Source organism: Embiotoca jacksoni, unplaced genomic scaffold, assembly GCF_022577435.1.
Source record: "Embiotoca jacksoni isolate LCO1_2020_lvr unplaced genomic scaffold, fEmbJac1.0.p SCAF_18, whole genome shotgun sequence".
In the NCBI taxonomy this organism is placed as follows: Eukaryota; Metazoa; Chordata; class Actinopteri; family Embiotocidae; genus Embiotoca; species Embiotoca jacksoni.
In genome coordinates this window covers 7,500,414-7,527,409 of record NW_027185318.1, presented here as the reverse complement: position 1 = coordinate 7,527,409, position 26,996 = coordinate 7,500,414, and the positions used below count along the sequence as shown (strand labels likewise).

Here is a 26,996-nt window from a genome sequence, read left to right as displayed (position 1 = left end):
ACCAACTTCTCAAGGCAATTTCAAGTCTGGCTGGTTTTTTTGGGTTTTTTTTTTTTTTTTACTCTGCGCGTCAGTATTTGATATTGAAAACAGTTGAACCCCCCGTTTTTTTTTTTTTCTTGTTTTTTTTTTTCTTTTTTTTTTTTTTCGGGCTTTGGATGCCTTTACTGCAAAAAAAAAAAAAAAAAAAAAAAAATAACTCGGACACGTTGACGGAGCAACGCTGCACGGCGCTTTTTCAAGTGTTGTCCCGGACCCTGAAGTTGGCGAATGGATGCTCGACAGCCGGCCATAAATAACCTGCCAAACCTTACAGCCTACAAGCGTTTCTACATTTTTTGAGGATCTATTCACATTTTTTTTTTTTTTTTTTTTTTTTTTTTTTTTTTTTTTTTTGCAAGCCGGGGGGATCTTGTGTTTTGTTGAAACGGGGGTGTGTGTGTGTGTGGGGTGGTGGGGGAGAGAGAGATGATGATGATGATGATGATGATGGCGGTGGCCCGTTTGTTGTTGGGGTCGGATTTTACTTCCAGGGAGGATAAAATGAATCAACGATTGTCATTCCTCCTCGCGATTTAACACTTAGTCCCCAAAAAAAAAAAAAAAAAAAGCCAGCAAAGCTAACGTTGCGCTAGCTCCGCTCGGTGCTCGCAGGGACCGCTTAAAGTTCAGGCATGCCCCCTTTCCGTACCTCGTTTACTTTCTGTCCGAAATAAGAGGGGGGTAATTTCTGCGTGTGAAGGAAAATGGTGATATTTGTGGTATTTTATCCCGCCGTCGCTGCGTCGTCGATGCTATTGCTAGGATTTGGATCCCCGTGAGGAAAAAAATGAGTGAAGATTCAACAAATCCAAACAACGAGTGAGTACTGTTGATATATATCTCTCTTTACATTTTCCTCCCCATTTACACCTACAGCTTCAATAATAAGCGCTCGTATCTTCAGATATTAACAAGACGCAGTCCTCAATGACATTTCTAACCGCGCAACGCTTATATTTCATCTTTTTTTTTTTTTTTGCTTTACTAATATCAACAATAAGAAACGCAGACTTCTTTTTTTTTTTATTAGGATATGAAGGCTAATGAAAAAATGACTAACACTATGAGGTTAAAAGGAACAATCTGATAGATCCATACTTCCAAAAAAAATACTGTAATCCCAACTATGTTTTCTCTTATGCTGCTTCAATTCATATTCGGCCACAGCATTGTAGGTGTAGTAACGTTTGCCTGTGTGTGATTAAATCAACTGCACGATGATATTTTGTGTTTGCTGTAAAGAGTGGCAGTTATAGTAGACTCAAGACAGCAGTAATTCAATCTAAATGTAATTTTGCACAAACGCCCGTTCAGTACATCGCGATCACACAAGCGTTATATTGACAATCTGTGTGAAACTGCTGTCCGCCATGATTTCGCCACAGAATCGTAGATTAAAATCCTGCAGATCACGTTTGTCTTTAATGAAAGCCCTTCGTGCTTATTGCGGCATTGAAAAGCTGAAGATGCCATTTTTTTTTTCTCAATCGCACTCATTTACATATCACAATCTCCATTCATAAAAAAAAAAAAAAAAAAAAAAAAAAAAATCATCACATTCACGCCCTAATCCCTCACAACCCCGCGGACATGAACTGTAATCTGGACATGTAGTGGGGGTTTTGAAACACGTCGCGCCCATTTCAAATCGCGTTTTAGGGGTATGGTTTTAATGGGCTGATCCCTTGTGTGCGCTTGTTGACAGTCAGTGAGAAATATCTGCTTCGGGAGGTGCTGCGGTCACATGATCCCCTCCATTCATAAAGTACCTGCCTGCCCATTCACAGCACTGTACACTGTTTCGCATTGCACCGACGATCACACAATGGTCACATTTTCTGCATTTACTCTACAATACGTCGCATATAAGCGCCTGTGCTCGTGTGTTAATCCTTTATTTGACTTAAGCGTGGTGTTTAAGCGACACTATCTCCGAGAATTTTCTTTCATAATGTATTTGTCACAGAGGAAGTCATATGCCCTTTTCAGCCATTCATAGTGTCACGCTTTAATGTTTGAAACACACCCATGTTTTGCCCCATTCCTGTCTGGCCTTTGTGAGAATGATTGATTTAATGCATGGAGGTTTTGTCCTTGAAGTACACTTCTTCTTTTTTTTAATTTTTTTTTTAATTTTTAATTTTTTTTTTATGTAATATATGTCATGAAGTTATTTTTCCTCATACCAAGCCATGTCAAATAGATTACAATTGAACCACTCACACCCATCTTGTTTTAGGGGAATTCTGCTCATCTTATTCTTGTTTTTAATCTTGATTCAGCTTAAAATGTATAATAAACAAGCATACTCGATGCTAGTAGAAAGCGTGAAACCTCTAAATTTGAGCAGTCGGCTGAATGCATTTTGTCATCGTGTTAACCTGGAGAGAAAGAAATTACAGTGAAATCAAAGCATCCCTAAATTTGATGTGGCTCCCTGCAACAACCTCAGGGACTCCTCGAGGCCCCGAAGCCCCACTTTGGGAACCACTGCCACGGGCTACATATCATCAGTGGTTTTGTAGGCTACAGTATATGCTGGGTTTGTTCAACACTGCATGATGGCAGCAGCTAAGATGGCGAAGTGATCCGAACATTGTTGCTATGATTCCACCACCTTTCTGGCTGTTGTGTGATTCATAGCAATGGAGTGAACAGAAGACTGAGTGCTGCCTGAGCCATTTAGTTTAGCTGGAGAGTTGCTTTAATATGCTATTTATAATTACACACCTATTCAGGAATAATCAGATGTTTTGTATCTTGTTGGACTTTTTTTTTTTTTTTTTTTTAAGCATCACGGGATAATGATCAAGATGTTGTTCACAGTAAAGTGTCCATTTCCACATTGTGCCTCTTTACATCGATAAGAAACATCTTTGATGAGTCACTTGCTAAATAAAAAGAAAAAGGCTTTTTTTTTTTTTTTAGAGTTTGGTATAGAAATGGTGTGTAATTTCCAGTTACCTAACCATGTACAAATGTAATTATGGAAGGGGGTGGGGTGTTTGTTCCCATGTAGCTTGCATTTAAACATTTAATTTGATAATCTCTACAAAATTTGTGAAGTGCGAGCACCAAAGTGGTTTTGGTCTGAATGATAGGTGGTAAGTCATGCTGGTGTACACACAGCACACCCTTTCCTGAGAGCATGTGTTACTTGGCCTTGGCGCAACCATGTTCGCAAGGCTGAAAATGACAAGAACGCACAGAAAGCCTTGTGAGATTTTGGTTTGCGTCCTGTCTGGGATGTGTGCTGGCGCGGAGAGTGTGGTGTGATCTAAGGCTAATGGGAATTTTGTCGACAAGGACTACGGTCGTGCTGGGAGAAGTGGGAGATTTATGAATCGTGAATGTCACGTTTATCTGAAATATTTATCTCAACCAAGGCAGCAGCCTGTTGGGGTGTAGTGTACATACTCTTTTTTTTTTTTTAGTAGTTATTGTACACAACGTGGGAATAAGGTGTCGTTTGTTTACACCTTAAATCACCTCCTTAGCTGGATAGCAATTCCTCTTCGTCCTCCACCAGATTTTAATTATCAAACAGGGTTGATTTTGCCAGAGTTATTCAGACCCCCAATTCATTTTTTATCAGTGAAGGTCATTCGCCTCTATACTCCACTGAACATGTGTAGGGTATGGCCTCATTGTTTAAGATTCCTGCAGTACTGTGGTATTGTCTGTTGCCAGTCAGGTGATCCTCTTTGATTCCTCTCCCTGTGTCCTCTTCCTAGCTGTGTGATTGATTTGACAGCTCAGCGTTTTATCTGCCAATGTGGGTGTCGTGATCTTATCACCTGTGGGCTGTTTTGCACTCCCATTCCTGTTGCGGAGCTTTCCAAACACATTCCTCCCAAACAACCCCCATCATCTCCTGAAACGACAAAGGGAGACAGCTACTTCAGCTGTTAGTGCTAGTATTTTATGGCCTGGGTAATTGCCTATATCCTGTGGCCCTTATGTTAAGCTAAATAATTTCCTGGACCTTTTTATAGATAGTATTATTTGGGTTTACTGCCAGTTGTTGGATTATGACCTCCATGAACCTTTTAGCTTTATTAGCCTGCCAAGTCTAAGCTACAGACACATCTCACCTTTGACAAAGTCTGCTGAGATGAAAACGTATTTGCTTTTGCTTCTGTATTCTTTTGGGGAAGTTACTGCCGCAGTTTACAGAGGTCAATGACATGTGTTATTTGACGAGAATACATAAGGGCATATGTAAGAGCGTTTCACTTTACTGGTCGCTAGATGTCTTCTCCTATTTTATTAAATTCTGGTGTAGGTCTAAGATGTACATACATATATATTGTGGAAATAAAGATGTGTTTCACCATATTTTGGGTGAAATGTTGTGTAATCTTGAAAAGTTTTTTTTTTTTGCTGTACGACGTATTTATGCCCCACTCTGCCCTTGTTTTATGAGAAGCTGTTGTATTGTTTGTGTCATTAATGACAATGATCCTCTGTGCTATCAGAGGGCTCGGACTCTGTAACTGAGACAAGCCAACAAACTGAACAGGCCTTGTATAACGGTGGGCCGCTCCATTCCCATGGCCACATTTGGGCCTGGATTCTGTGTATTTTAAACCTGAGCCACTTCCCTCTTATGATTTTCATTTCCTCTTCAAGTATTTTAAGAGTACACATAAACTGACGTAAAAGTCAGCAGTGTGTTTACAGCATATTTCAAACAAAATGTCATACTTCTAAGATTTAGTGTGGCCGTGTATGCAGAGTGTGAAAGCAGCGTTAAACTTGCCGATTATTTTGTGCGTCTGCATCACAGCATCCATGTAGCAGGGCTTGTCTTTATTTCTTTGTCAAGAAGGGCCTCTGATGTTCACAGACCATATCTTAATGCCTCTAAGAAGTGCTTTTAGCACTAAGTGTCTGAATTGTGGACATTGTTTTCAGTTGGGCTGCATGCGGGAGCATGAAGGCCAGGCCTTGTTGTGAGCTCTTTGCTGCAGCTGGGCTAAGATGGTTCTTTCCTGTGAGGCCACAGACATAAAAGGGCACAGATGTAAATCCTAAACCTTGTGTCTTTGATTGAGTTTCCAAATGCTTTGAAAACAGGAAGGGGTTTCTGTGTGTGTGTGTGTCTGTGCACACACACACACACACACACACACACACTTGAGTGTTTATTTCTCTGGAAACATTTGGCATGTGTATGTGTTTGTGGGAGAGATAGGGCCAGATCTTAGATGAGTGAATTTAAGCAAACATAACATTATATTATCAAATAAATTATTTAATGGGGGAAGTTTTCAAAAAGGATTGAAATTTCAGGACTGTATGAACATGTATTTTTTATCCGGTCAGTAAACTTTTGATCACATTTGGTCCTATCTAGTTGCTATATTTAGAACTTGTAACCGACTTTTATTGGTTGGTAAAAGTGTTTTTTTGATTCCTTAAATTCCAAGTGAAAGAGGTTCAATGGAAATATACTTGAATGAGAATGTAATTGATTTTCAAGATGGTGTGATAGTTCGGTTCGTGACATTTATGGTGATGATAATGCTATGGTACTCCCAGCAACTGGGTATGTTGTGATGGTTTACAACTTGTCAAAGCAGTTTCTCGTAACATCTATGGGCCATCATCTTGGTTTGGTGGTTTATCCTTCCCAAGTCGCTCTTGAGATGTATCGATGGTTTTATCCCACAGCTAGACGGCTGCCTTGTCCCCTCAGCTTCCTGTCCTCCCCCTCAGTTTCAGAGTAGGTATGAGGAGTAGAGGCTGGGTCCCTGGGGACTACTCTTACATCAAAGCAGACCAGAGACGCCGCAGCAGTCGAAATTTGTGGTTCTTTTTTTTTTTTTTTTTTTTTTGGTAATGGCAAGCGCAAGGTTTTAATTTTCCAAATGCTTGTGGTTCAAATTAAGATCATCTCAATATGTGGCTTTGATTGATGTTTGGGAATAGTTTTTTGGCATTTGATACGCATATGGAATTCTTTTGATTTATAGTGCCACAGCCAGCGCAGCGGCACCTAAAACATTGCTGTTGGGGTTGCAGGCCCAATCCAGTAATAGAGGGGTTGGTATAAAAATCGATGTTAGAAACGCTGTTTAAGTGAGCAGTTGTGACACTCGTGTATTTGTTAGGTCTATCTTTGATTTAGGCTGCAGCCTAATTTGACCCACTGACTGCTGTCACTACCAGAAGTGGCGCCGATCAGTTCATTCGTTGTTATATTTGGTAGTATTTCCGTAAAAGGATGGTGGTACATTTGAAGTCAAGATTCGCTGTGTGGTGTAGCAGCAGAGCAGGCCTGTTCTGTTTTTTTTTTTTTTTCTTTCCCTGAGTCAGTTGGTAGCTAAGCTGAATGTTCTTGTGAGGGAGATGACTCACCAGCAGCCTGAGGTGTTGAGAGGAGATAGGGCAAATTTCTCTTTCACTTCTCTTTCTATAGCCAGCGTATTAGTTTTCACTGCAGCTAATGTAAACAGGCCTGTGATGTTGGCTTGGTGTTTCTCTGGGCATTGTCCCATTATTATATCTGCTTTATTAATGGCTATCAGACAGCCCGCCCGAACAGTATTCTTGCTCTGACCTTATGTCATAATTTGCACTGCATCCATGTTAGGCCATGTTGGTGTTTGTTTTGTGTATGTCTGTGCCCTTGAGTTTGCCTCTGGTTATTTAGGGGATTTGAACCGTGGCTAATTGGCTAGCTTGTTTGCACCGTTCAGATTAGATGCACTGCTGGAATCGACGGCTGAGTCCCAGATTGCATGTTACTTATTTCTTCAATGAGGCATGATCCCAGTGAAAGAACGTGGACCACTTGATCCTCTTAAAACTAGCTCTAAGTCACCATTTGCTAATAGTGAAATATTTTGGTTTCTAAAATTCTGTGATATTCTTAACTGCAGTTAAACATAACATACTTTTCTGCTTGGGTTCATGTACAGCTAAGAATTAAGACTTTCTTTTAAGAAATGTAAATATATTATATATAAATATATATATTTTGTGTATGATAACAGGTGTTGAAGATAGACATACATTTTAGTCAGCAAAGCGAGTAGCTTTTCACGCCATCTTCCCTCCTACTTTTCTTGTGATTGCTTTACTTTCAGAGGATAATCTATAGAATCGGATTGGGATAAGTAGCTTGTGTTTATTTTCCCAATGATATTTTAATGACCCCCCCCCCCCCCCCCTCCAAAAAAAAAAAGAAAAAAAAAAGTCCTACGAGCCAAAGTGGTCTAGTGGAGCTTGACCGAACTTGACAGCCTTCCTCCGGTTTTGATACAGGGGAGAGATGGGGAGGAAAAGGGGCGATGGAAAAAAAAAAAAAAAAAAAAAAAAAAAAGAGGTGGTGGTGGGGGGCTTTTCTCCCCTTTTCTGATGCTAATGAAAGGAGGAATGGTTTTCCAGCTTTTAGCTTGCAGAGTGTGTCTCCCCTGCAGCATGCTCCGCTGCCTGGACATTGTGGGAGGACAAAACTCCAGGCCCGGGATCCAATAACGTGAAATTTCAGCAGAGAAGCGGCCATTGTGTAGAGAGAGGCAGCCGGGGAGGGGTTGGGTAGAAGGGGGAGACAGAGTGGAGGAAAGGGAGGGTGACTTGGCGAGCACCCAGGGCTCAGGCCACATCCTTTCGCTCTCCCCTCTCCTCCTGCTCTCCTTCTCTTCTTTCTCCTTCCCTTCTTCTCCCCCTCCTGTCTTTATTGCAGTACCCCCCTCATGCCCCTGCCCTCCTCCACCACTCCCCTTTAGGGTGGGAAGCCCAAGGCTGAGACAGGAGCAAAGCATGATGGCATGCTGGAGCCCAGTGAGCCATGGGCCGGAGCAGCAGACAAACGGCCACTTTGTCCACTTAGGAAATGGTTGTCCCTGGATCCCCCTTCTCCACCACACACTGGAGCAGCCGGCCTCGAGGCCCAGGCCTGCCTGGTCTGCACGTGCTCTCCCATCACGCCTTCTCTTCTCTTCTCTTCTCTTCTCTTCTCTTCTCTTCTCTTCTCTTCTCTTCTCTTCTCTTCTCTTCTCTTCTCTTCTCTTCTCTTCTCTTCTCTTCTCTTCTCTTCTCTTCTCTTCTCTTCTCTTCTCTTCTCTTCTCTTGACTTCAGTGTCGCAAAATTATTTGCGAATATGTGCGGGGAATTGTGAAACTGTATCTCGGCCTGCACGTGTGTTCTCGGATTTGAAACAAAGTCTGTAAATGTGTAGTCTGATTTGTGAATGGGTAAACACATCTTCAAATGTGTGCTCAGATTTGAAGGTGTATTGGGATGTGAATATTTGTACACGAATCTGGACTTTGTGAAAAAGATTTGTCAAAGAATCTGCAAACATATGCAGGCGGAAAAAAAAAGAGATGAAAATCGCCTTTTATTATGAGTGAAAACTGCAAGTTTAACCAATTGAGAGGCACACCTGAGGTGGAAATAAAGATGCATCTGTTTTTTCTAGCTCTGTAAGATGAGGCTCAGTTTTTATTCATTATAAAATTCAATTCAATCAGTAATTTTTTTTAAATTCATGTTTGCAAACTCATGTACACATCTTATTTGCATATGAAGACTTGTGTACACTTTTACAAAATGTTTTACACATTCAAAAAATCTAGTACACTTGCAAACCTGAATACTTATTTACACACTCCTTTACACATTTACAAATCAGACTACAATTTACAGATTCATGCACATACTTACAAATTACATACAGGTTGAAAAAAAAAACCACTGTCACAACTCTCCATGCACATTTCACATAATACTACAATACTTATCTCTTTGTAAAATTAATTTGAAGGGAAAATTGCTCTTTTGTTTTAAACACCGTTGGAAGAGGTGAGACGCTCATAATTCTCTTATTCTATACGTCTTATTATTTTGATTCTTTAAAAGCCTTTCCCCATAGTTTTTGTGGAAATCACAAGTGCGGCTTCTTCTTCAGATCTGGGTGGAAGCTGTTGACTGTCACCTTGGTCTCCACCCTGTTCCCATCCGCGGCCCCCGCCCCCCTCCCGCCCCACAGTCCTCTGTTCCACTCTCACCCCTCCCTCTGTTTTTCTCTAATGCTTTGGTCGGAAATGAAGTCAGTCATCCAGCAGAATAACTTGGAATAATTTGGAATTGGGGGCTCCTTTCTTTCTGCCCTCCTCCCCTCCTCCCCCGCAGGCCCAGGCCAGCTGATCTGCTTCCGCTCTCAATTGTGTGTCCAGTCGACTGTGTGCTCCCAGCAAGGGGCGTGGAGGCCAGCCTTTGTCTCCACCAGCCCACTCTGAACTGTGTGTGTGTGTGTGTGTGTGTGTGTGTGTGTGTGTGTGTGTGTGTGTGTGTGTGTGTGTGTGTTCAAGTAAGTTTTACTGAAATATCTTTTTGGACCTCTGTTTAATTTGAGAAAAGAGCGGTTTTTTTTTTATCTTGAGGAAGAAGAGGAGGCCTTTTATTCCCATGTTGTAAAGGTTTTGTGAAGTGACCGCAATACTTTTTGACTGAGTTGAAATTAGATGTTGGTCTGCAGGTTTTTGGCGTGCACTGTCGAGATTTTATAGTAATGCCTGAATAAATAAGTACAGTAATGAACACTTTTTGTTTGGCATATCTCTTAATCTCGTTTCTGTGCTTTAGGCTTGGTGCAAAAATGCACGTATGCATTTTCCACTTAACTTCCTCTCTGGGCCCGGCCCCCCTCCCTGTGAGTGTCATGGTTGCTGGCATGTGTGTGATGGTAGGTCTGAAGGGTCAGGCCCTGGTCATTGTGCCCTGGTCATGGCTGAGCGACACCACCGCCTGCCTTCTGTTCACCCCAGGGACCCCTGCCTGACTGACAGCCCCTTCTGCACCCATCACCCGCATCCTTTATTGGGGGCCATAGAGGGTGTAACAGCAGCAGCATTTTCCTCTTTTACTGCTGGTTTTACTGCTCAAAAACACATTATTTCTGGCGTGGTCGACGTTCTCATGCACTACTTTTGTGACACTGCTGTTCGAAGGTGTAACCAGAATGGGTGTTTGTGGGTGGATGCAAGGAGGAAGTTAGTTGTGGTTGTGTTATTCTGTCAGTCTCCCATGGCAGCTTTCTGTCCAATTAGCTCGCGACTGTACATCAGAGTGGAAACAGACAGTTGTGCCATCAGTGCATTCAGGTTCGCAAAACATTCGTGTCGTCAGTGAATCCATAAAATCGCTTATTGTCCAGCCCTGTGTTGTTGTTTTTTACTTACTCATATTTATTAGATTGCTTATTTTTGGATCTCTTGAATCATTATGTGGCAGAGAAATTCACAACATAATATTTGAAAGTGTCCTTGGAATTGTGGTGATTATAATACCAAAATTAAAGTCTTCTCGTGTTACCCATTTCTTTCACCCTGGTTGGCAAAGCTTGGTGAGAATATAGACAGACTGGCATACCATCAACTTTCAACAGCCTCTACCAAATGTAACACTACTGAAGGATCTGAAAGCCTTTCAGTCTGACCAAGGGATTGTCTGACGGTATCGCTTGGTGAGCAAATTACGGGAAGGTCATAAACAGGAAATATAATCAAGGATATAAAGTCTATTTCATAAATGATAACATGATGTGTAGTTATTATCTAGCCTTTAGATAGGCCCATAATCGTAAGAACCTGTCTTTCTCAAATGGGAGAAGCACGCCAAATCGTGTTGCTTGGATCTCAAGCAGCAGTAGCAGAACTAATGCAGCAGCGTGACGTATAAAACTGTCTAAAAAGGATGCACTTGAAAGCCAGTTAGATTTAGTAGCTAATTTCATCCTGCTAGTCATATTTTCCTTTTCTTCCTGTGGTTTTTATGTTTTCTTTTAGCAAACAGTTACTCATTTACACATCTAAACATTTTCATTCATGTGGAGTTGCTTTTTTTGGTCACCTGCTGAATCTAAGTCTAATATCCATTCTTCTTTTAGCTCCCTTAGTCGTTTCTACCAACTTTTGATGGACGTGTTTGGCTCATTAGATACTCGATACTCAACATTATGTTCACTGGCAAGTAACTGTATCGGGCTGCTGTTTGGTGTCGGCCAGGTAATGTATATTTGGTCAAAAACAACAGTGAGTTGGGCCAAACAGTAAAGTTGCAGCTGGACAGCAAAAGAATGAGCTGCAGCTCTCTAGTAAAGGGAAGCCACTGGTTCACGTGATAAGTCTCTGCAGGTTCATCACCTCAAGTGATCTCTTTCACATTGCAACATTATCATCAACTTGTTGAAATTGTTTTTGAAAAAGAAAAGATTGATTATAGTTGCTTTAAAGACGGTTAAATAGGGTTAAGTTGTGGGGCGGTGAGGTTTAAGTGTGGTTTTCGAAAACAGCCATCTGTTTTGTAGGTTCGTTTATTTTTTGAGTTTTGCATTTTTATCGAGCTCATCAATCCTTTGAGGGAACTGTAGTCAACGATTACCAGGTGCCAGGATATCAAGAGCTTTCACATGGAGAAAAAGATAGCTTCAGATTTAATGCTCACTGGCCCTTAGATTAATTACTAACCAATAGCCCAGACAGTGAGGTTTGCCAAGGGTGTGGAAGGCAGGAGACCAAAGGTTAGCCTTATTGAGTTGGCCAAGAGGAGAGGCAGTGAGGGGGAGGATGCAGCTATTATTCTTTTGATTCAACAGCTACAAGTTTAACTTTTTTTTAATAAAAACATGTTGCTGTTTGTGACATTTCTTTTGTCAGTCAGTGTTTCAGATTTGGCCACTTGTTGAGAAGACCTTCTTTGCAAACTCATACTTTTTCAGACTCTGTGACATCATCTTTATTGGTTAACCCGGACGTTGGCCGGGGAGCAATGTGTCCCAGGAAGACATCCGGCAGTCACATTCTTTAGTCCTGTGCCCATATCTGTCAGCGCTCTGATCCTTCTCAGCCTTTAATATGTTACCAGCAGTTTGTGCAAAATGCTGCCCTCAGCACACCCTGACCTTTGTCATTTCCGGTGGTCCATTGCAGTGTTATCTAATCAAGGAAACATCTGATTCTCAGTGAAGGCGCAAGAAGTGAAATAGAATCGGGGACGAACAGATTTAAAATGATGTAGGGCTGCATCCTGAAAGCCAACAAGTCGAATCGTCAGTCAGCGACCCATCAATCAACTTAGATTCTTCAAGTGAAGCAGTGTTTTTTTTAGGTTAGGGTTATTTTACGCACAGACACTGAACCCCTTGCCTCTCGGGTACCGGGTGACCGAGGTGAAGCTGTTGCACCATGCTGAGGTCAAAGCTGGCCAGAGCCGGGTGCCACCGAACGCGGACCCCTGACATTGAGTCCACGAGCCCTCGGAGCAGGGCTTCATGAGTGCGCCGCGGAGGGTTGTCGCGGGACACGGTGTTGTGTGATTGAGAGTGAGCCCCAGACTAGGTGCGTTTTTGACCACGCCACAAGAGGCCCAGGTGGCGGCAGACCTGCACGCCTCGGGAGACCCGCATGGCAAGAGACCCAAAGGAGAGTGTGCTTTACACTTTCTGACTGCCAGATAGTCTATAGGGAAACAAAGCAAATCGTCGAATCTTCGTATTGAACAGCTAAATCTGATCTGACTGCCGATTGTGGTGTGAAGGAGATAATCAGAATTATGACATGAAATATATTGATAAGTCTTTTTGTAATTTATTATTGATACACTGGCACAACGTAGTATTTCTTTTCACTGTGATCCTCCAGTTTTCAGAGTTTTACTTCTTATAGCATAATCAACTTTAGCTGTTTGATATTTGAGGACGAGCTGCATTTATTCTGTATGTCTGAAAACACCTGAAGCTCTCTGCATTTTTGCACAGACTGTCTCATGTTGGCTGCCGGTAAACTCGTTGAATATCTGAAACTTCAAGCATTTTATAACACAGTTGAATAATCCACCCTATGTTTCACTCCTGCTCTTTATTAGTATGTTTTTCCTTCAGGTATGTAGATACTGTCTTACAATGTTTACCCAGATTCAAAGAAAAGGGGGCGATATGAGCTAGAGCCCCTGTCAAGGTTGGAAATCAGTAGTGGCCAGAGACTGAACTTGGCCACATGGTCAGTCACCCCCTGGCTGGGGCTAAACATACACTGATGGCTTCAGACAGATAACAGTTTGTTATATCATGTATTAAAACCACTTTGTGTTAAAACTGACTTTAGAATCTATTTTTAGCTGCAGATTTTAGGTTAGCTTGTTACTAGTAAAAGTCTTTACCACCGCCGACATTTCAGCGTAGTTGCCAATTTTTTTTATTTTTTATTTCCGGTATCAAAGTGTGACGTGATGTGTTGTGTTGAATTCCTTTTAAATTTTTAAATTGTTGGACAAATGTGATACAAACCCTTAAGACCCATCTCCTTACTTGAGCTTATCTCTGAATAATCTGTTCCTCACATTTACTAACCATTTTATTTACGCGAGATGTACTGTTTTACAACTTGTTTATGCTGTGGTTCAACCGTATGATGATGCTTTTGTAGCACGTGATATGCTATATAAAAAAAAACATAGAAAATTTGAAATACGATTATGAATATGATTACTGCGGATTATGTTCACTCACAGAATTTTTTTTTTTTTTTCTTTTATCCTGCTCCTCTTACTCCTTCCTCCTCCTCCTCCTCCCTCTCCATCTTCCTCCACAGTGACAGTTATGCGCGTGTGAGAGCAGTGGTCATGACTCGGGATGACTCCAGTGGTGGGTGGCTTCCCCTGGGGGGCGGAGGCCTGAGCTGTGTCACCGTCTATAAGGTCAGCCGGGCGGAGGACAGCAGCAGCACCCACAGTGGAGGCAGCGGAGGAAGCAGCAGCAACCTCAGCCCCTGTAGCCCCAGTCCTAGTCCCATACCCAGTCCCACCGCAGTGGAGTTCCACATCAAGGGCGAAAGGCTCAAAGACAAATTGGTAAGAAAACCTCGAGCTCATACGTGTGTGTTGTTTTATGCTACACTGCATACCTTCAAATTGGTGCTCTGCACGTGACAAACGGGTGAATTCCTCTAATGCACAGGCAGGTGAAACAACTCGGAAATGGTGTGTTCTCTTGAATGAGATCACCACGAGCCCCCCCCCCCCCCCCCCACCCCCCCGCACCCGCCCGCACCCCTTCTCTCTGTCTCACTCACACTCACACAGGAAGTGTTTGTTTGGCTTTCCTCCATAGAGCAGGTATCTGAAAATAGGAGCAAACTGCGTGATGCTGTGATGCATAATGACATCATCGGGGAGAAGGGCAGATTACTCAAAAGAGGAGAATGTGGGATGAGGGATGTGGGAAACATGCAGAGAGCATGGAAGGGACCTGCAGGATAGAATAGGGGCTGGAAATTCACACTCACTGCGCTTTTCCATGTGTACACAAGTATTCGCCTACCGTTTTTTTAATAAGCATTTTCTTTTTCTTGTATGTGTCAGGGAAAATATGTCGCTGGTGATGATATTACTAGAAAAAAAAACAACCTTAAATGGGTGTGCATGTGAAGCACTCCATAGTTAATATAGTAAAGGTGAAAACAGGCTTTTAGACATGCCAATGTTCACACAGAGCTGATTAAACTTACGATCGCTGGATTAATCTTTCTGCATTTCAGAGGGTTTTTACATGTGTTGTCTGGTGTAACATTCCTGTGCTGCCTGGATGAATGCAAACTCGCCAAAAATGTTCTCAAACTGAATGGATCAAATTATAACACGGAATCGAGTCATTTCGTGGAGGTCGTGACGCCTTTTATTTCATTTATCCACCGTTTTACAGCCACAAAGTAGCGATGGTGTAGCGATGGCGAAGACTGTGATGGAAGCGCCTGTCGACAAGATTTTTGCAGTTTCTCACACTGGCAGAAGTGGGAGACAAACGTTCCACGCTGCAGGTTTAACATGCTGATTATTTTCATGTTCCAATCAGATAAAACTAATGCACAACATAGTTTTCTAGAGCCAAAGCGACATTCATATTACATGTTCTTTCCAACCAAAGAAATACATTTAATAATCTCGCAAGACAAAGAAAAGAAACCCATTTCACATTTGAGAAGCAGGATCCAGCAAATGTTTCACATTTTACTTGGAAAAATTACTCAAATAATTAATTAATTATTAAAGTGGCTGCCGGTTATGTTATTTTTTTCAATCAGCTAATTGATTAATCCGGTAATATTTTCAGCTCTATTGCAAAATCATTTAGGCCATTAGCATACTCCAACAATTCTGCTGTCTTTCTTCCAAACCTCTTTACATTTACTGTATTTCCATATGGCTGCAGCCGTGTATGTAGCTACACAAGACGGATGTGTTGCTTTTAATGATCATTGGCTAATGAACAAATAGAACTTGATATAATATTTCATTCATCGGCAGCACTTTGTCCTCCACTGCAAGTATGGATATAGAGGGTTTATAAATCAGTGTCACTGACATATTAAATACTTTCTTATTCACAACACGCTTTCTTTGCAACCTGCGTAACATAAAATGAATACATAAAATTAACGAACCTATGAACTTATGAAGTTTAGCCTTCTTCTTCACAATCACAGTAACAATCAGGCTCCAAAAGATCAAGTCACACTCTAATCAGTGTGGCTTTTGGATTAGTTGCTGTAAAGCTCATGACCTTCTTGTCACACACTCAGTCTATGCTGTCGATGTAAACCAGATCCAGTAGATGCACTGGGATAATCCAGGGTTTGTGGTAATGAGAGTGGAAATCCATTTGTGTGAGAAAGAGGACTGTCTGTCACATGCCAGAAGACAGAGGAGGCCACCATGATGCGCAGAATCTGGTGGTTCCTGACGATCCGACATTAAAAGGCTTCCATACAGCAACGGCGCCTAAATGACCTTTTTTTTTTTTCTTTTTATGTCCTTCAACCGAACACATTTTATGTGTGTTTTGTGTTTACGGCCTGTTTGTGTTCTGTGCGTTGCTATCCGAGCATGTGTGTGGCAAAGGAAAGGGCGTGACGGGAATGCTGTTGTTCAGACAGGGCATAGACAGGGTTCATACAACTGTTCTGGGATGTGGTAAAACACCCCTATCACCACCAGAGTCCCCAGTCACCACAACAAACACCCAGCCATATGTAGGTCTGTCGCGATGCCACCCAGTGCCAGGGTGTTGGCGTTAACCACAGCGCTACCGACAGTCTGAGGGCATCGGAGGAAGAGGCAGAGTGATGACTGCAAGAAAACAACAGCAACAAACAAAACCACATAACAATATGTTAGCTATAGTAGGAAAAAACACAGGGCAAGATCAATACTCGTTACCCAAGTATCATTTAAAACAGCAGCGTCAGTGTTTGGATTTCAGAGGTAAATGAAAGACTATAATTATGTTGTATGAATGATGTTGAAAGCTGAAAAGAGGCCTTGGGAAGAGCTCCTTGAACGTTTGAAAGGCTGTTTGGTTTGAGTTAGGTCTAAAACACAAAAAAGGAAACTACTCTGCTGTTTTTTTTAGATGTATATTATTTGTCTTTTCAGTGTTTCAGTGTTTTAATCCAGCCAGAAATGGACAGAAAAGGGAAAAAAAAACCAAAAAAACAATGACATCTCCCATCCCTGACAGGATCCTGAGTGAGAGAGGAAAACCAATCAGAGATGCAGCTGCTCTGAAATCCAAAAGACACAATTTTGTCTGGTAGAAATTCGCCGATTGCGGTCGCATAAGATATGAGAGGAATTAGGGAAAGAGTAGTGTGTAGTCAAAGAGCAGGAAATGGAGGTGGAGCCAGAAAGATGGGAGACGGAAGAAGAGAGGTGGAGGGGATCTGTCTATAAGCGCAGTGATGCGGCACAGAGTGTACTGGTGATGACTCAGCTGGCTCTCCATATAGCTACCAATCACTTTCCTTCTTGCCCCCTCCCTCTCTCTCTCTCTCTCTCTCTCTCTCTCTCTCTCTCTCTCTCTCTCTCTCTCTCTCTCTCGCTCGCTCTCTCTCGCTCTCTCTCACACTCTGATTCTCTGACTCTCTTAAAACTACAGATCTAATTGGTTGGTGATTACTTACCATACTGGCTCTCGGATTATGACAAATCTCTGGCTAAGCTCTCTGCCACTCCACCTCGCTTCCTGTCATTCGAGGTCTGCGACTCCCTCTGATTGATACAGCTGTGGATGTGGTGTCGTCCAGTCTTACTCTAAATAGCTTTGCCTTGGGGAAAAGGCCTATTCGATACATTTTGTTTCCACTGTTAACCTTGTCATTTCGTTGCTTTGAATCATCTTTGCAAGCAAAATATGGTTGAAGGGTAAAAATGTGTATCAATTTCAATCAATACCTCCTACTTAACCTTCAAACCTTAGTACTTAAATATGAACGCTAATGCATTTTTGAAGATTTCTTGTAACTACAAAACAAATGCAGTTGTATTCCAAGGCAGTTCAGATAATAATACATCCTTTTGTTCCGTGCATTTTTATTGAAGTCTTGAAATAACTACCAAGTTGTAATTACAATTCTTTTAACAAAGGCCCCGCTTATAGATTGTAGTCTTCTTTCTTTCATCTGGTTTCTTGTGTTGCATGTAAACATAGCCTCCATCTGCCTTCTGTGCTCTCTGCATGTCACACCTCTGTCTGTCTTTGTCCCTCTCCTTCTTTAACATCTCCTGCCTCTGTTCCCTTTCTGTCTCTTTTTTAAATTTTTTTATTTTTTTATTTTTCTCTGTCAGACTGGCTCCTCCTCCTCCTCCTCTCTTTTCTCTGAGCACATTGTGGAATGTGGTGTTAAATATCATCCTTCCATGCAACTGTGATACTTCCTCCTCTGTCGGCCTCGCCGAGCGCTCACCTTACCTGCTCCGGCTCCATTCAGTCTCGCCTCCACAATCACCCCCAGAGGCACAGTGGACCCCTCCTCCCTCCCTCCTCCCTCCCTCCCTCCTCGCCACCCCATCCTCTCACATCCATCCCTCTTCTCTTCTTCCCTCCCCTCATCCACTGGCTCTGGGTAAACACACAGGCTTAACCCTTGCCCCTCCTTTGCTTGTTGGAGGCATGTGATAGCGACATGCGGACAGATACTGTGAGTTATGTTGCGGCACACTTGCACCGAGTGTACAAAGCAAATTCGCAACAGAATGAAATGTAGACCTGCGCACTCCCTCCTCTGACACACACATATCGCATATCGTCAACCTCTTCTTCAGCTGCCACGTATCAGCCTCTTAAGAGTACATGCTGACTGTTGTCCCGATCCAGGAGGAACGGTGCCATCTGCTTTCAGCCAATCGAGTATTGGTTTGTGACCGTGATCTTTCGACAAGGCTTTTTTTTTTTTTGGCGCTGCGAGGATGCACAGTGTAGCGCTCGGGTCATTGAGCTTTTCATCTACACCGGCTCCCGCGCTCACGCATTCTCTCACGCGGATCACCCAGCGCACGCTCACACATTCACACCCCATTAAGCCGCCTCTCGTGCACGTCAGTGAAAACCTCAAAGACTGTAATGGCCGTCTCTCATTTCATTTAATCTGCCTAGAGGAAGGCCGGGAGGCGGCCCAGTAGCCCTGATTAATAATAGGCTTTGGAAACACCAGCCTCTCTCTGCCATACACTGGGGCTTCCTGGCTCCGAAACACCTCCACACACCCCCACCCTGCTGCCACCACCGCTCTTCAACTTTAACATCATCTGGAATGAAAATCCCACTATTTAGAATGTGTTTTACAAATTATCCCAAAAAGTACGTGAAATTATTGGGTTTAGGGTGAATTTTTTTTTTTTTTAACCTTTTTCTATTTTAGAAACTCTCGAGCTCTCTTTCTCTTTGCCTTACTCATGTTGTGTTGGAATGATTGAATGTGACACGTTAAAACGGCTTAGGGAGTTAGATGAAGGATTTCTGTGTGTGTTCCCAAGTAAGTTTCATCCTCAAACCACTAAACAACACGGTTCATAGTGCATCTAGGCTGTATACTAATATCACGAAGTGCGAATATGTCTTGTTTCACTTTCAAATTGAATGTGTGTGTGTTGTCAGGTGGTACTGGAGTGCGTTCTGCAGAAAGACCTGATATACAACAAGGTCAACCCTATCTTCCACCACTGGAGGATCAATGACAAGAAGTTCGGACTGACCTTCCAGAGCCCCGCTGACGCCCGTGCCTTTGACCGGGGCATACGCCGGGCTATTGAGGACATCAACCAAGGTGTGTGTTTGAGTGTTGCCATCGTGTCAACATGCATGTGTTTTTGGAGTTTAGAGCAGGTTAAACCAGATAACAAAGTCAGTAGCACGTCAGCAGAATGTACCTTAACTTAAAAGTCAATCAACCAGCATCGGCTATTATTATCACAGCAGCCCACAGAATTCTTTTTGTCAACCCTCTCACCCTATCAACAAAACATCAGATTTGAACTGCATTGGCAGCCATTCAGTGCATGTAAAATAATATGGGCGTATGTGTATGAACGCGGCGTGCGTTCTGTTGGTGGGCATCAACCGCCTGTGTTCCTGCTTGTTTATCTTTGGCTTGTAATGGCTGACCTAGCATCTGTTCGAGGAGAGATGCGTTGCGTTGATTAGGGCTGATGACTCCTCCTACCTGCTTACTCACCCAAGCGTGACCCCTCCTGTGTTATCTTATCACTCCCAGCTGCCCAGATAAGCTTGCCACTTCCTGTAGAGACTGGCAGTGCAACAGACAGTGGGAGATATAGGACGGCGGGAAAGAGAGGGGGGGCAAGAGGACAAACTCGTAAAATGGGTGGCAACCTGAGCTTTAGTCAGAAGAAACTTGACTAGGATGGGCTTTTGTGCTTTTCAGTCTCCGCAAGTAGGTTTGAGGACTGGCTAGACTAGTCTAAAAAGATGCAGGGTTTGGTCTTGCGGTGTACAGTGTAGCATTTATACGTTTTTTTGTTGTTGTTGTTGTTTTTTTTTTTTAAAGCTAAACTAGATATTGCCCTTGTGTGGAGTTGGGTCTCTTAGTCGAGTTGGCAGCTTTGGGTCCTGATAAGCATTATTTTCCTGTACAGTGCCAGAGGTTGCGAAGTCATCCAATTAGCAAGAGAATCGCCAACTCAGCAATCTGCCACCCAGCCCCATGTTACGCAAGAGGCTGGCTGGCTGGGGAGCTATAATCTCCTTTACTCTCTAGACCTGGGAACCCTGGGGAGCATAGAGGAGGTACAGCAGAACATATCGTAAAGGCTTATCACTGCTGGGCATCAGTCGCTTCTCGCCCACAAGCGTTTATCTGAGATTTTAACTTCCTGGGCACAAGTCCACACAGTGTCTGGGTAAAAGGTAATCACACAGCAACTGCGGGGCTGGCTTTGATTTTTCTTATGAATTTAGCATCAACCAAAGAGAACAAAGAGTAATAGATTAGTATAAACATAACACTATACAGCAATGCCATAATTAAGGTCATTCTTCTGGGCAGATTGGTTGGTATCCGAGGAAGATGGCTTGGGCTGTTTTCAATCAATTTAACGTATTAATCGACAGAAAATGAACCAGCTGTTGTTTTGATATCGACTTTTCACTGCTTCCAGTTTCTTGTATGATGGCAGACTATTTATTATAAAATGTTTTATTTTGTCACAGAGACAAAACAAGCTTCGTCTGGGGAGCTGTTCTGGCCATTTACCACAATTCCTAAAACGTTATGGACCATTCACGAAAATAATCGTCAATATAATTATTACTGATGAGGATAGGCAGTTGCTGCCCTTGTTAACAGGATGTTTGGCAAAGAAGGTTGAACATCTTTAGTAGCAGGGCAGTGTGATGATGCACATTTCATTCACCTCACTCGCTGACTGTAAAGTTTCTGTGTGCCAGTGAATGCTTCAACTCTTTCCTGTGAATGTCAGCTACAGCAGGTGACGGTGGCATTCGACTCCCTGGTGCCTGCACCTTTCTCTCTCTCTCTCTCTCTCTCCCTCCCCTGCTGTCCTCTCCTCCCTCTGTTCTCCTCTCTCTCCTGGCATCTTGTGTATTCTGCCAGTGTTGTGTAATGCCTCTCCTCAGCACAGGCAGGCGGGTTCTTCTGTATTCCTGTTGCATCGTTCTGCTGCTGGACTGCTGCGTGAATGTGTGTGTGGGGAGAGAAGAGGCAGCAAGAGAGAATATGTTTTTTTTTTTTTTGCCTGTGTGTGTGTGTGTGTGTGTGTGCGTGCGCACGTGTGTGTATCAGTCTTGCAGTCCTCTGTTGCCATGGCAACGCCAGGCACATGGCTCAGGCAGCTTCGCGGCCCAGCACTGCCAGAGTCGTGCTGCAGGAGGCCTCTTTCTCTCAGTTGTGGAGAAATGCGCACGCACGTGCACACACACACACAAACAAACAAACAAACACAAACACTTTTCTCCATGTGATTCAGAGACAGACAGACTGATTGACAGAGTGTGTCTAACTCAAGCCCGGTGAATTCTGCTGTCCTCGCCGTGACAGAGACGGCATTACCATGTATTGCTGTATTCTCTCTCTGTGAATGCAGACAGGAGGACTGACGCCTCGGCGCTTTAAATGAGGCCTCAGTGATCCTAATTAAATGAAGCAAAGTTTAAAAAGAACCTCTTGATGCCCCAGGTACAAACAGTTTCCCCCCTTATCCCAATGGAAATAGTTTTATCCCTGCCTTCTGCGACGTTGCCCCAACCATTTTCTCTTCTGTGAATTTTCTTTAACAGTTTTCTTTTATCATGACTGTGCTGCTGCTGCTGCTACTTTTATCTGCGGTGTTGTGATGCTGTGTGTTAAGTCAAGCTGTCTTAAACTACGATATTAATCTGAAGACATGTACCTGTGAAGTGATAATCATATTTAAATTTATTTAAACAGCTGATACTGAGGAGTAAAAAAATATCATTATATCAGCCAATATTCTTCTTACATATACTGTGTATATAACCACACATTTTTTGCAATGATCCCTTAAATCTGGTTATGCTACACTTTTGACACTTGTGGCAAAGATATGTAATGGAGGCGGGATATTTCACAGTTTATTGTCCACAATGACATCAGTGCACTGATACAGTAAACTTCACTGGGAAATTTACTATAAAATAATAAAAAATATCTAATACAGTATAACTATCTCCGGGTAGCTGTTTCATTTCGGACAGCAAAAGTATAATATTTCCTCCGATAAAATCTCTAATGCAGTAGGCTTGTGATTGTGAAAATGTTCACCTTGCTTTATTAGGAGTAAACCGTTACACATTAATATTAGTCCTTCTTTCTTCCACCATCCACAGAAGCAGTTTTATTCTGCATGGTAATGAAAAGCTGTGACATGGTCAGCCCGATACCTGAAACATAAGCTCCGTCTTCAGCATCAGCAGGCGAGGTGTTTTCAATGCGGAAATGGCACATGGCATTTTAGACGAGGTCGGGGTTACATTATTCTTGGCATGCATATTTCATTAACTTCTGTGTGCCCCACTAACACAAAGCAGCTTTCATTTCCCCATTAGGCGACAGGCTGAGGAAAGCAGAAGTCTTGACCTACTCTTTCCTGACAAGAATCAGCGTTGTAATCTCAAAACATGCTTAGCATGCTTAACAACCGTGAAATAGTTTTGAAAAATATAGAAAACACACGTTCTAAGAAAAGAAGCTCAGATTTTGAATAAATATATTTTAGCTGCTTACATGTACAAGGAATTGGATGACTGTCAGATTCAGTCACAAGATTTCTTTCCACGATTTTTCGACCTCTAGTGGTTCAGTTCCTAAAACAAGCCTGTCCATGCTTTTGTCAATCACGTTTAGCTATCTCAGACACTAGAAGAGTGCAAACTGAATGTGCTATTACTCAGGGGTGTAATGTACAGAAGTAAAAGTAGAGAAAATGAGCAAGTCAGTCCTCTAATCGTTTTCTTTTTTTGTTCTTCCTCTCTTCCAGGCTGTCGGCCGTTTGGGGAAGGGGATATTCCTGAGGACGGAATACCGGTGAGTGAGATCAAAGCTGAGACTTTCTGGACAACACATTTAGCATGAAGAAAATGTGTGTTCTGTGCGTGCATACCAGGGCCTGTTTGTCTTGCTCACTTTGAGGAGTGAAGTTTTGTCCGTCACTTTTAAATAGAAGGCAGGTCATGGCTAGAACCCGAGCCATGTGTTTGAGGCCTGGTGTGTTCCAGCCAAGTGCTGACACCTGCCTTTGTTTTCTAACAGTTGTTCCAGGAGATTTACAGGTGTTTAACCAGTGCCAGCCAGACCCTGAGGTGAAGCTGGGCGCCAGCCAGCGAATGTGATAGAGCAAGCGTAGCTGTCTCAATGACTCTAACTTGGTAGCTGTCAGTCTTGTTAGGATTGATGTTGATATAATATCGCCTCAGGAGGTGGTTGTTAACATTCAAACACTTTGTGATTTTGATGTCCCTTAACCCCGAAGAAACATACTTAAAGAGTTAAGCCTTGGGACCATCCTTTACAGCAGCACACTTGCACATGTTTTTTAGGGTAGTTGGCAGGTCGGTTGTTCCATTAATCTTGGACAACTTGCCATAGTTCTTCTGTGCATTAAAGCTGTCTTAGTTGATTCTGTTTGGGGCACGTAACCCCAGACTGACTCCATGAAGCTGAGATCAGGGCAGTGGCGGGGGCAGGCCATCTGTTGCACACCTACTTCTTTTCTGTGAAGATAGGTCTATATTACTCAGGCTGTGTGTTTGGGGTTATTGTCTCATGCTGCAGAATACATTCGGGACCAACTGACACCTCCCTGGTGGTGATTCCATCGAACCTTTGCAGACTATTGTATATATGTACAATAATGTACTCCAACAGTGCTCGGCACCTGACGTGTGGTATGTTCTTGACTTGTCATGTGTGTGCAGCAGGTATATAGTACAAGCCCACACACCCATGGTAATTTGTTTCGTCACTTGTTAGTCACTTGTTCCCCTTCTGATTGCATAGTAGGTGAAAAGACATGTTAGTGGAAGGAAGGGCAGTTCTTGTAGTGGCAAGAAATAGAGAAAAGGCTGCACGCTGTTAAGCAATCCAACACAACAGTCCTGTAATAAATGCTACTTTTCTAAAACAAGTAAATACTGATGACACTGAGATGTGTGGATTAAACTTCGGTCAGTTTTATACTGTAGTTTATGGTACAACCTTAAACTGTACCAGAGATGAAACTAAAACTAAAATAATAGCATTAACAACTATTTGTTGCGGGGCTGTTGTATTGCATTGCATTGTGATTCTAGTTTTTGCTGACTCTGTTTATTGAAAAGGTCCCACCAGTTCAACAAACTCCTCATGGGCTTATTTTCGATATCCTACAGTACCTCCTAGCTGTGCGTTCGTTGGCTTGTCGTTACCTCCGACCTGCCTGGTATCTGACGCCCTGCGTGATGCGCACTAGAGGAGCAGCGCAGAGAACGGGAGAGCTGCGGTCCTGTTCCTGTTCCTGTGGGGAAGTTCCTCTTTAAGGAATCAGCCCGAACATACAGGAAATCCAGTGGCACCACTGTTGCTAGGCAGCAGGGGGGGGGGGGGGGGGGGGGGGGTTAGGTGTGGAGGGGGGGGTGCAGTCAGAGAGGGGTAGATGGGAGATGGGGGGGTGTTCACAAGGTTCAGTGAGCCACCGAGGGTGTCACCATGGTGATTTGGCATCCGAATGTTGCGGTCGGAGACCTGGGCTACAGAGAAAGAGAAGTGAACCAGAGGCAAGTGCTGCAGCCAGAGAAGCAGCGGATACCAGCACACAGCGAGGCTGCGTGGCTTCATGCTCCATCGCAAGGTCCCACAACTGGATACAAACACAAAAACAGAGAAATTACTGTGATCAGGCCTGTAGTTTTTGTTATTAGTTGGCCCCTGTAGAAGCAGCAGATCCGTCTGGAGTGGCTGTGACCTTGTCGAGAAAACAGATACCAGTGTCTCATCAGTATAGAAGGTCATCGTCAAGCCTTGTTTCACTCCTGAATTACACTCGGACATCTGAAAAAAATCTGCAGGTATTACAACTTACTGGAATTCACGATAGCCTTGCATTGTTATAAAGATTTGACTGGTGCGTGTGCGTGTGCGTGTGAATGTGAATGTGAATGTACATGCGTTAAAGACGGTCATCTCCACCCACATCCTGCCCACTGAGGCTGAGCACCCACATGTATGCCCTTCACCAGCTCACCACATTCTTCCTCTCACTCACAACACACACACACACACACACACGCACGCACGCACGCACGCACGCACACACGCACACACACACACAAACACACATTATGCACATGCAACATATTTAACCCATAAAGTAAAGTGGTTGCACAACACCCCACTCAGCTGCGATGACCCGCTGCCAGGAATTATGCCGTACCATCACACTCCTTCCGCTAGTACAAAGTCAAATGTGTGTGTGTGTGTGTGTGTGTGTGTTTTTTTCAATGCCACAGGAAAACATCCGTTTCTAATTTAGTACTGGCAGGAAGTTTCCTCTTATCAGTTTTGTCCACAGGTTTTGTTGGTCAGATGACTTTTACAGCCTCCCTCGTAGAGCAGAAGCTGGTTTGCTGTGGCTTCATACTTCCCTTTAAAGTATCTTGAAGCTCAGAAGAAGAGTCGTTTAAACAAGTTTGACCTTTTGGGAAATAGCGCTCATTAACTCGCTCCTTTAAGGGATAGATGAGGAGATGCCTACAACTTGGCTGTGCTTCTTTGTTTGAAGATAAGCATGCTACAGACATAAACCCTTAAGTGTTTACGTTGAGGCGTCCGAACATGCGCGTCATATCTTCTTCTCCAGCATTCTCTCCGATGCAGGGAGCTCCAATACGTCCGGAGAGGCCTTTTCAGCATGTGGGCCGACCCCAGCCTTCCCCTGTCCTGAACCCCCCTGTGCCTTTGAGGGCGGAAGTGCACGGATCCCTGATGTTGGTGTGGAGCCAGGTTGCCCCTGGCTCCCCCCTCCCCCCCACCCGCCCCCTCTCTTCCCTCTCCTCTCCCTCTCCCTCTCCTCCCTCACCCAGCCACATCTCTAGGGTCAGATCAGCTCCAGATTGGCCCCCACGCATGCCTTTGAATGGCGGGGCTTAGGCAAGCGCTTTAAAAGGAAGCCCAAGTCTGTTTCCCATTTGGCCCCCCACCTCTCCACCCCGCGCTCCTTTCTCTCTTTCTCTCACATACACACACAGCTGTCATCTGGCTTTTTAAGTTCTGTGCTGCATTTCTCCAGCTGGAGCTGGTTTATGACATTCCCTGGGCAGACTCTTTGGCCTCTCGCTCTCTCTAACACACACACACACACACACACACACACACACACACACACACACACACACACACACACACACACACGCACATGTGTACAACACGATCTCATTTTTTCCTGTTCTGTTCTTTCTCTTCGCTCTCCCTCCACTGTCTCCTATTCCCTCACATTCCCCTGCAGACGCTGGTGTGGATGTGTGTTACACCACTCGGTATGTTTGGAGGCAAAGTAGAAGCAAAGTCGCTCGCGCGCGCACGCGCACACACACACACACACACACACACACACACACACACACACACACACACACACCATGTGCTAGCAGTCTGGGGGGGTGGGGTGGGAGTGGGGGGGGGGGGGGTGAAGGCAAGTGGAGGAGAGAGAGGGGAAAAAAGAAGAAAAAGAGAAGGAGAAAAAGAAAAAAGAAGTCAAAGGAAGCATCTCTTAGCAACCACAGGACAGTAATTACTGTAGCAGCAGCTGGGAGCAAACCAGATTTCCGCTGTGCGTTAAAGCACTGGCGTGGGCTACTTTACACACGGCACTGACTAACCAGAGCCAGCAGCCTCCTCCACACGGCAGAGAAGATAGAGGGAGAGGGTGGGAGAAGGAGAAGAGAGGAGGACTAACCCTGCCTTGATGAGGTCGGGATGTGTGTGGGAAAAGAGGGACAGCGAGCCGGTTGTGTTCGAGGCTCGAACGCGGTCGGATCGAACTCGTGCGAAGACACCTCGCCATGTGTTCGTCCATGTTTTTTTTTTTTTTGAGTGGGACATGAAGAGATGAGATGACCTTCAGTTTATTTGGATCATTT

The 26,996-nt window shown here is 43.6% G+C and overlaps 1 protein-coding gene across 1 annotated transcript in view; it reads left to right on the top strand.

Annotated features, from left to right (window-relative positions):
* Positions 1-436: 436 nt before the first annotated feature.
* spred1 (sprouty related EVH1 domain containing 1) overlaps positions 437-26,996 on the top strand; it is a 33,533-nt gene continuing 6,973 nt past the window's right edge. The window contains exons 1-4 of the mRNA XM_069152484.1: positions 437-861; positions 13,645-13,903; positions 18,984-19,152; positions 22,862-22,908. Coding sequence (XP_069008585.1) covers positions 830-861; positions 13,645-13,903; positions 18,984-19,152; positions 22,862-22,908 — 507 coding nt within the window. The 5' untranslated portion in view covers positions 437-829. The remainder of the gene's footprint in view (positions 862-13,644; positions 13,904-18,983; positions 19,153-22,861; positions 22,909-26,996) is intronic.